Source organism: Garra rufa, chromosome 1, assembly GCF_049309525.1.
Source record: "Garra rufa chromosome 1, GarRuf1.0, whole genome shotgun sequence".
NCBI lineage: Eukaryota > Metazoa > Chordata > Actinopteri > Cypriniformes > Cyprinidae > Garra > Garra rufa.
Window position 1 is genome coordinate 46731506 of NC_133361.1, and position 11268 is coordinate 46742773.

General features: G+C 34.4%; 1 protein-coding gene, 1 long non-coding RNA gene and 1 other non-coding gene across 3 annotated transcripts; all 3 read left to right on the forward strand.

The window, feature by feature from the left end:
- Positions 1–2016: 2016 nt before the first annotated feature.
- Positions 2017–3143, forward strand: LOC141325777 (uncharacterized). Its single transcript, XR_012353843.1, has 2 exons — positions 2017–2504; positions 2768–3143. It is a non-coding gene; the product is annotated as an uncharacterized lncRNA (long non-coding RNA).
- A 165-nt stretch (positions 3144–3308) lies between these two features.
- Positions 3309–3380, forward strand: trnac-gca (transfer RNA cysteine (anticodon GCA)). The gene has a single exon. It is a non-coding gene; the product is annotated as a tRNA-Cys (tRNA).
- A 1987-nt stretch (positions 3381–5367) lies between these two features.
- Positions 5368–11154, forward strand: atp6v0ca (ATPase H+ transporting V0 subunit ca). Its single transcript, XM_073833321.1, has 3 exons — positions 5368–5633; positions 8026–8209; positions 10049–11154. Exons 1-3 carry the CDS (start codon positions 5561–5563, stop codon positions 10254–10256), a joined length of 465 nt encoding a protein of 154 aa, XP_073689422.1. The 5' UTR covers positions 5368–5560; the 3' UTR covers positions 10257–11154.
- The last annotated feature ends 114 nt before the right edge of the window (positions 11155–11268 follow it).

Here is an 11268-nt window from a genome sequence, read left to right on the forward strand (position 1 = left end):
ATGTAAATGTCTTTTATGTTAAATATCTTATTCACATAAAACACTAAATAAAGAATAACGTGCATTTTGTATGATCCCTCTTATTTTGGTAAAATAATTAACATTATGCAGATTCCACAAAGTGTATGTAAACTTTTGACCTCAACTGTATATATTGGATTCTAATATACTTTGACCTTTGTAAAACAATTGTGCTGTATCCAAATTAGCTAATCTAAATACTACAATCCTTATTATCACACTTTTGTTTTGATCCATCTTTTTATTCCAATGTGTAAATCTAACAAGATCAGCTCAAGCAGATTGTTCTTCTTTTGCACACTTTTTGGTGGAAAATCTATGACAGTGTGTAGTATAATGTCTCACTGTTAGTAATGGTCATTATTGAATGACAAATCACCCAAAAATAAACAAGAAGCTTATTGAAAAGGAACTAAAAGGTGGAAAATATAGGGGAAAAATATGAAGCTCACGTCAAAAAAACCTTGTGAGTATGTGTAAACTCAATCCTTGCCCTCATGCAAGTCATGGTTCTCCATCTAAACATGCATCTGAAGTCAAAGCTCCTGAGAATCAGACACATCCCTCTCAATTTTCAAACCTACTGCAATTTTCTCACTAATTTAATCTCAAATTCTAAAGGTCCATTATAAAACATGACAGTTTTTTTACTACCAGTCAAAAGTTTTTAATGTTTTTCAAAAAAGTATCTTTTGCTCACCAAGTCTGCATTTATTTGATCCAAAGTACAGCAAAAACCGTAAAATGTTAAAATATCTCTACTATTTAACAGTTTTCTATTTGAATATATTTAAAAAATGTATTTATTACTGTGATTTCAAAGCTAAATTTTAAAGGATTAGTTCACTTTCAAAAACAAAAATGTACAGATAATGTTCTCACCCCCTTGTCATCCAAGATGTTCATGTCTTTCTTTCTTCAGTCGTAAGGAAATTATGTTTTTTGAGAAAAACATTTGAGGATTTCTCTCCATATAGTGGACTTCTATGATGCCCCCGAGCTTTGAGCTTCCAAAATGCAGCTTCAAAGGGCTCTAAATGATCCCAGGAAAAAAGGGTCTTATCTAGCAAAACGATCGGTTATTTTCTAAAAAAAAAAAAAAAAAAAAGACAATTTATATACTTTTTAATCTCAAATGCTCATCTTGTCTAGCTCTATGTAAAGATTAAAAACTATATAAATTGTAAATGTTTTTAGAAACATTCTTCCTCGGCTAGGATCGTTTAGAGCCCTTTGAAGCTGCATTTAAACTGCATTTTGGAAGTTCAAACTCAGGGGCACCATAGAAGTCCATTATATGGAGAGAAATCCTCGAAATGTTTTCCTCAAAAAACATAATTTCTTCACGACTGAAGAAAGAAAGACATGAACATCTTGGATGACAAGGGGGGGTGAGTAAATTAACTTTTTTTGTTCTGGAAGTGAATTTCTCCTTTAAGATATTTCTGATGAAATCTGAGAGCTTTCTGACCCTGCATAGACAGCAACACAACTGACACGTTAAAGGCCCATGAAGGTAGTAAGGACATTGTTAAAATAGTCCATGTGACATTAATGGTTCAACCATATGAATATGAATATATATATATATATATATATATATATATATATATATAATAAAGCAACAAGAATACTTTTTTGTCTGCAAAAAAACAAATGAACGCCTTTTTCTGTAATTTTTCGTTCTGAAAGTGAGCTACTCCTTTCAGCATCATTACTCCAGTCTTCAGTGTCACGTGATCCTTCAGAAATCATTCTAATATGCTGATTTGCTGCAACAAAAAACACATTATTATTATCATGTTGAAAACTGTTGAGTAGACTTCTTCGAGTTTCTTGAACAGCAAATCAGCATATTAAAATGATTTCTGAAGGATCGTGTGACACTGAAGACTGGAGTAATGATGCTGAAAATTCTGCTATGATCACAATTAGATTTTAAAATATATTCAAATAGAAAACTGATGTTTTAAATAATACAAATATTACTGATTTTACTGTATTTTGTAACAAATAAATGCAATTTTTTAAAAGCATTAAAAATCTTACTGTTCAAAACATTTGACTGGTAGTGTAGTTGTCTTCATTTTTCCCCATACTTTGTCCCTAAAGAGCTAATTTTGCACCCTACAAAACAAAACGCACATTAAGAATCCCATTTACAGCGCTTGCCTCCGGTTATTGCCTCCTGCATCTTCTAGAAGGGAGGACAGTAGTGTGCACCGGGCGGGGAGGGTCTCCAGTCCAGCGGACACAGCTGTTATCGCTGCTGCTACAGGGTGACCGAGCATCCTCCGCATCTTTTGGACGCGCAGCTCTGCGAACATCATGCTGGACATCCTGATATTGATGTTCTTCGCCATCATCGGCCTTGCGTTCCTGTCCTACATCATCTACATGCTCTGATCGCGGCAGCATCGATGGACCGTCGTGAGAGCAGCGGATGCGTGATTCACGTCCTCGGGAAGGATCTGAGCTCAAAGGTTGGCGATGGATTTTTAGCTAATTGTATTTTTACATTTTCACAGCATTCGTTGTGTTCTTGAAGATTTTGGAATTCAGACCGAACTCTAATAAAGAAGGTTTTGGTTATGTTTAAATAATGTTAAAATACAAATGAATGATTACGCCTATTATTCCAAATGTAGCTGGAGATAGGCCTGCTGCAAAAATAACACATATTACCAGGCCTCTTTCTGTCTGTTATTGTGCTCATATTTACACTGTACTTTGTTTCACCTTACAGGAAGAAGCTTTGTGTGTTTAATGATGAGATGAGGAGCAGCTGTAACATGAATTCACTGGAGGACGCAGGATACACTTACAAGATGAGACTTAACCCGTCTCTCTGTCACACAAACACTGCTCCTGTAGGATAGCAGCTGACACAAATCCCACACCACAGTATTATTTTCTTCCCTTTTATTTAAAAGACAGTATTTAAATATATATTTCCCCAAAGGTAAATACCATGGCTGAAACAGTACTACAAAACCCTAAGATCTATAGCTGTCTGGATATTATTTTAACTTTCCACTGATCAAATGCATGTATTTTACGTCAATGGATGTTCATAAATGACTGATTTTCAAAATAAAGAGCCTTTGTGAGGATGAAACTGCCTTTTGTGTACAATCATTCATGTGTCATTCATAGGCCTATATTTAATGATCAAACAGTCTACGAGACTATTATTTTTATATTATGAGTTATTATTACTATTATTATTTGTATTTCATATTGTTTATATACATGAGAAGCCACTAAATCAGGTTATAGTATGGATAGGGGGTATAGCTCAGTGGTAGAGCATTTGACTGCAGATCAAGAGGTCCCCGGTTCAAATCCGGGTGCCCCCTACAGTTGTTTTGGGAAAATACATATGCTTAATATATGTGTGCATTCATTAATATAACACGTCCAAACAAGCCTTCCGCTCCCATAACATGACCAGACAATAGTAACAAACGAAAATTAAGATATTTAAACTATGATCAAGTGATTCCGGTCGGTTTTCTGTGATGCAGGATACAGACAACCAATAGGGAGCAGTACCGGACAGCAGATGAGCGAGTGCCACGTATGCAAAGAAACGAAATATAAAGAATCACAGCGACATCCAATGGCACCACGTACATTAACAGTCTCAGCCATCCGGGTCATCTTAAAACACCTTGTAAAATATGTGGATTTACATTTACATTAAGTTACAGAAATTAATGCTTTTATTTAGCACGGATGTTTTAAATTGATCAAAAGTGATTATAAAGACATTTATAATGTTACAAAAGATTTATATTTAAAATAAAAAGGTTCTTCTAAACATATACATCAAAGAAACCTGAAAAAATTCCACTCAGTTATTTTTAATATAATAATAATACATATTTTTGAGTAGCAAATCAGAATATTAGAATGATTTCTGGAGGATAATGTAACTGGAGTAATGATGCTGAAAATTCAGCTTTGAAATCTCAGGAATAAATTACAAATAAATAGTAAAAAATATTTCAAAATTGTACTATTTTTGCTGCACTTTGGATCCAAAAAATGCAAGCTTAGTGATCAGAAAAGATTTATTTAAAAAACATTAAAACACTTTTGACTGGAAGTGTAGGCCTATGTGGTTTTAATTGTTTTTTTTACTTCCTGTCAAGTTACATGTTCATCACGTGGTTTATGAAATTATTAACACTAATATTAACCAAACAGTTTAATCATTAAGGCATTACATATTTTAATATTTGAGAAACTGGTGTTGTTGTTTACAGATATAATAATGTATTATAGACAGAAAACAGTAGAAATATTTTCCCTTTATGCAAAGTCTGGCCTAGTGTGTATAAATAATATAAAGTATATAGTGTATACACTGAATGTGCACTATTTATTATTCAATACAAGAAAAGAATGTTTCCTTTCCCACATCTGCTTACTATTCACATTCCTTTATCTGTTTTACTGTAATTACCACTGTAAAATGTAGGTAGTATAATCTCAGCTGACTGTCATCAGCACCCAAGAGGAAGGAATATTCAGAGTGCAACTTTCAGCATTCAGATTCACACCAAAAATCAAACACCTAAAAGGGAAGTTCACACACATTACAGAACAATTAACTAGTTTTAATATTACACTAGTCTGCCCAGGCCAGTGCCCGAAAGTGAGTAACATAAACTTACTTCCTCTCTGGACTCTCCAGCTCCAAGCCTAGAAGTCATGAGACTAAGCACATGACAATGTACACCTCATACAACATCCACACACTACGTCTCTTCAGCAGTTCATAGATGCTATAGTAAACCCTTTTTTCCAGTTTTATAAATGGAGGTCTACAAATAGCTGTAGTATGCACTGCAGAGAAATCTGGTCTATTTCATGTTGAGCTTTTAAAATATAATATAAGTGAAAGCCCAGCTTTCCCAGCTTTATTCGTAAATGCTTAATGGCAAAAAAAAAAAAAAAGATAAAACTTATTCATGTCATATGTGGCCAACATCTGCCGGTTATTAAAGAATGAAACAAGTTCAACCAGATAAACAACTGGTTCATAAGTCTATATTCCAATGAGCTGGGAATGCATTCAAAGATCGTAGTGGAAGCCTGCAATGGAACATACCAAAAATGTCTGAAAAATAGGGGTGTCGTCAAACCGACAAAACCACCCAACGCTCAGACCAAACTTACAACTTATATTTAATTCTACTAAAACACAGAAAATCTTTCCTGAGATCCCGTGATGGTAAATCATTACAAAATCCTAGAAAGAAACATGTTGCATATTCATTAGTCATCCCTGGAGAAGCGGAAATGGACCCTGCACTTATGGTTGATCATGTGACACTCAACATTTCGCCATTTTCTTCCTCTCCGCCGGCGATCAAGCTCCTGTCGGATTCGTGACCATCTCTTGCACTCCGCTCCTGCTCCTAGAAGACTTGTCAACCTACAATAGAGCTTCTTTAGAGTCTAAACCTCCTAGACTGAAGCCTTCTTCCATTTCTGCCTTTAGTTTTAGGTTTGTGAACGCGCAAGAAGAATGTCCGCCCAGAACCCCCAGTACTCTCCCTTCTTCGCAGTGATGGGTGCCTCAGCAGCAATGGTGTTCAGTGGTAAGAAACGCGTCATTTTAACCTTAAATTGAGTGTTGGATGCTTTATTAAGTGTGCAGCCTGAGTAAATGGCATGCGATGCCTGCTATCGATCGAGTGGCTGTGAATCGCTGAGCCGTGTTACCTGTAGTAGGAGAAGGGATGCGAAGGTTTCCATCACGGCACATGACGTCTCAGTTGACGTAATGTCTATAAATTATTTATTTTGTTTCATTATTTCCTTCATTGTTACGGCTCGGTGAACCCTGCGTGCTAAACTCAAGACGCCGTCTTGTCTGATGAGGCGAATCTCCGGTTTTAATGTTTGCGCAAGGACGTCATTTATTTAATGTCCTGTCCTCTGTGGTTGGAAACACGACAGATTTTTTGTTGTTCTCATCACAATCTTCTTATAACCTCATGTCTTTCATATATAGTGGTCTAGACTGTATCAGCAACATCGTTTGACCGATTAAGTGCCATTGATTTTTTTTCCCAACTCAAGACGAAATGCATTACTTAATTAACATAAACAGGTTTGCTCTTATCTAATGCGACAGGCCATTTTTAAAACACAAACCACACGCCCAGACCAAAACGTCCTTGTCTGTTTAACGTTAACGGTTTATCTCAGAGCCACACTTATTGTCTCTACTCAAAGGACAGGCATTGCACTTAAATTTTGCGAGTGCCGTCTCAGCACATCGTGCCTTGGCCCCGGAAAGATCCACATAAATTAGACGCAACTCGTCGTCCGCTTCCTACAAACGAAAGGGACTCGCGTTGGTTGTCATGTGACTGAGAACGAAAGCGTTTTGATGCTGTCTTAATGTTTTGCTGACCTTGCCTTTTAAAGTCTTTAAAGCAAGACACCACAGGTGAATAGGTTAATGCGGGCGTTAAGTTGAAATGTTATCTTTAAATATTTCAAATTAGCCATTGTATAATTAAAAGGGACAGTTCACTCCAAAAATGAAAGTTCTGTCATAATTTACTATGGGATAAAATACTGTGGCAGTCAGTGGTTTGATTTGCTGGATTTGTATACATTTCCAGAACAAAAAAAAATGCCTTTGGTTAAAGCCAGATTCTAAATTATTACGTTCTTTTTTTTAGGGATTTTCTCTTTTTAGAAGATACTGTCAACAGCCTGGGAAATGAAAATGAGAAAAAATGTATGTGAATCATGTGACTGACCTATAAACACACTCTGTGTAAAAACCTTCACAATATAGATATGAATCAAACAAACGTTTGGTGTAAGTGCTGCTGAAGTGGAGATTCTGGCTTAGTGCTGGAGAAAAAACTAATTTTAAGAGAACAAACCAGTCAAAGGTTTTTGAACCGTAAGATTTTTAATGTTTAAGTCTCTTCTGCTCACCAAGCCTGTATTTATTTGTTCCAGCGTACAGCAAAAACAGTAACAGTAACTTTCAGTCTTCAGTGTCATCATTCTAATATGCTGATTTACTGCTCAAAAAACCTTTATTATCAATATTTAAAACAGTTGAGTACATTTTTTTTCAGGATTCTTTGATGAATAGAAAGATCCAAAGATTATAGCATTTATGTCAAATGAAAAGCTTTTGTAACATTATACACTAAAACTTTCAAAATCTTGGAGTCAGTATATATATCTTTTTCTTTTTGGGAAAGAAATTATAGAATTTAATATATATATATATATATATATATACAGATAAATGCTGTTCTTCTGAACTTTCTATTTATCAAAAAAGCCTAAAAAAAATCTACTCAGCTTTTTTCCACATAATAGTAATAAATGTTTTTTTTTGAGCAGCAAATCAGAATATTAGAGTGATTTCTGAAAGATCATGTGACTGGAGTAATGATGCTAAAAATTCAGCTTTGAAATCAGCTTTGAAAATATATTCAAATAAAATAATTATTTTAAATAGTAAATGTATTACTTACTGTACTTTGGAGCAAATGAATGCAGGCTTGGTGAGCAGAAGAGACTTTAAAAAAACATTAAAAATCTTACTGTTCAAAAACTTTTGACTGGTAGTGTATATATAATGCAGTTGAAATTTAAAGATGCAAATAGATAAACTGTAATAAAATAAACACTTACATGTATATTTTGGATGTTTTCTTTTTGCTAATCTGAAAGAGGACAAGTTATGGAAGCAAAATTGAGCAGTGCATTGAAATACTATGGTTTAACTTGTAGTGTCCCAGCCTTATAATGATTATTACGACGTATTCCTAAAACAGCTTGTTTGTATTTTTAAGACGTATGTGTTAGAATGGTGTTCATTAGTTGAGTATTTGCCTAAACCTACAACGTGCGCCTTGTCCTGCATTCATTAAACTTTAACCTGTCACAAGTGCTTGTTCTCACTCTCCCTGTCTCTTTGCACATGTTAATTGCTATTTCCTTTCTTTTTAGCATTGGGTGCTGCATATGGGACGGCCAAGAGTGGCACAGGCATTGCTGCCATGTCAGTGATGCGGCCGGAGCTGATCATGAAGTCCATCATTCCTGTGGTCATGGCGGGTATTATTGCCATCTACGGCCTGGTGGTGGCTGTACTTATTGCCAACAATATTTCTGACAATGTCTCGCTCTACAAGTGAGTCACACACTTCGCTTGTGTCTCTTGTCTGCTTAGGATTTTCCTACGAGTCACTCTCAGCTTCCTTAACAAAAAATAGCATACATTTTATTGGTAGCTGAGTAATGTTGTAGCTGACTGTAATATCTGTTTCATATAAGAGTAATCTAGATATAACACTATATTAGAATTTAAAGGTGTATAAACAACTAAAGGCGCTCTTACTCTATCTGTAAATGGAGGTGAAAGGGTTTAGTTCTTTTTTTTTTTTGATAAAAATGGAAAATCTTAATCATTTAGATTTGTGTTGACTTCACATAATGTTTAACAAATGAAATATATTGTTACAAAAAAGATATGACATTATATTAGAATTGATAGATTGTAAGCGTATATGAACAGTTAAAGAGACACTTACTTTATCTTTATGTATTGTTTATTGTGGTTACTATTCTTTTGGTTCTAATCAAAAAATCCAAATTACTTTCTACATTATGTTGTCTTTGTAATGTTTGACAAATAAAAATATTGTTATAAGAAAATATTAGACAAAAGATAGATAAAACAATTAGAATTGATAGATTTTCAGGGCCGATACTGATTATTACAGATCAAGTAGACAGATTAACAATATTTTCTACATATATATATGTGTGTGTATGTCTGATTAAAAAATTAAAAATTTATGTGAAAATTAGGAATAACAAGGGCTCCGAATTTAAATGCTTTTAAATTATTTTATTGGCAAATCATTTTTGAAAATGACCACTACCAATAACCATAAAAATTCCTAATATCGGTGCCGATAATCAGTCGACCCCTAATAAGCAAATAAATAAATATATTAGGGGTCGACTAAAAGGTGTTTTTCATGGCTGAACCCAATTATTACAGATCAAGTAGACCGTTAACCAATATTTTTAGCCGATTATATTTGTCTGGTATAAAAACTAAAATTAATGTCAATTAAGAATAACAAGGGATCTGACAAAAACTTTATAATAATTTTTTTTAATTTCTTTAAATTTTTTTATCGGGAAATCAGTTTTTAAAATGACCGATACCGAAAACCATAAAAATGCTTAATATAGGCACTGATAAAAAGCCTAATAAGTAAATAAATATATTAGGGGTCAACCAATAGGTGTTTTCCAGGTCCGATACTGATTATTACAGATCCAGTAAACCGATATGTCTGGTGTAAAACTTAAAATTAATGTCAAAATTAAGAATAAAAAGGGCTATGATAAAAGCTTTCTTTAAATGTTTTAAAATTATTTTATCGGCAAATAGATTTTTATTTAATTTTTTATCGTCAAATGACCATTACCAATAACAATAAATATTTTTAATATCGGTCGCTGATAATCAGTCGACCCCTAATTAATAAATCAATATATTAGGGGTAGACCAGTGTGTTTTGTTTTGTTTTTTTCAGGGCCAATGCCTAATATTACAGATCAAGTAGACCGATAACCGATATTTTCATCCGAGATATATATAAAATTAAGAATAAAAAGGCCTCTGACAAAAACTCCTTACATGATTTTTAATTATTTTATCTGCAAATCGGTTTTGAAAATGAATGATACCGATAACCTAAAAATTCTTAATATCTGCCCTGATAATTGGTCAACCCCTAATAAATAAATAAATATATAAAGACTGTTGCTGTATCTGTACATGGAGGTGTAACTGTATTGTTCTTTTTGTTAATATTATTTAATGTAAATATTATTTCTATATATTATTTTTGGTAGTAATGAGATATTGTCTACATAATGTAAAAATATGTATTTTCAAAAAAAAAAAAAAGATATAACAAAATCCATGTTCTCTATTTGTCTCTCTCTTTAGGAGTTTCTTGCACCTTGGTGCCGGACTGAGCGTCGGTCTAAGTGGTCTTGCAGCTGGCTTCGCCATTGGTATCGTGGGTGACGCAGGAGTGAGGGGCACGGCCCAGCAGCCTCGCCTGTTCGTGGGGATGATCCTGATTCTCATTTTCGCTGAGGTTCTGGGGCTCTACGGGCTAATTGTCGCTCTTATCCTGTCCACCAAGGGTTAATCGCTCTTATCTCTTACACATGAACAACCATCAACCACACAAACACACACACACAAGCACCAACACAAACATCCTCCTAATGATACACATTGAGTAATTTCACCACCCGAAACGATGAGAGAGGAATTTTTGCGTGCATGCGTGTACCGTGAGTGTGCTGTTTGCAAGTGAATGTGTGATTGAACTTCCTCTCTGTGTATAGTAGCCTGACGTGCGTTCCCCTTGTAAATGCGCTGTGTAGCTATTGCTCTTGTCCTGTGTGTGTGTGTTTAAATAGATGCCCTCTTTCTCCTAGGCTACACTTGTTTGTCATTCTTCTTTTATTTTGTCATAATTTTATTCTTATTTGAAGAACAAATCATCCGTCGTTTTGTTTTCTCACTTTTGGGACCATTTAAATTCAAACACTGATGTTAAGGACCTAAATGTAAAAAAGATGGATTATTGCTGTTTGTTTTTTTTGTTTGTTTCTGATGATTATTTATGAAGATTTTGAGATGTTCATTAAACAGTTAAATGGATCAAAGTCTTTATTGAGATCATGATTATCTAAATACATTACATGAGTGTATGTGTATCAGAAGTATATACATGTATATCTGTATAGGTAGGTGAATTGCACTGTGGGAAATTTGTGGAGTTTCTTTGGGTATGTAATCATTGATTACCATGGAGACCGTTGTGTTAATCAAGGTATTGATGTGCAAGTTTACTAAGTGTGCGTGAAACGTATGGATGCACACGTGTGCCTGTGAGCGAGTGTGTGTGTTTTAACTCTTAACGTGACATTCTTCAGACGTGTAGCGTTTTACCTGTAGTTGATACTGTTTCTGGTTCCATTCATGGGTGAACACCAGCGCAGCTTGTTCAGTTTCCGAATAAAACTTCCTCAACCTAATTTCAGTTTCCTTTTTATTTAAACCCACACATGATGTAATAATGGAAATTTACTGCAGATGTTCAAAATACTGGCCAATTCTTAAAGTGTAACATATTCTGTCCTTAAATGTAA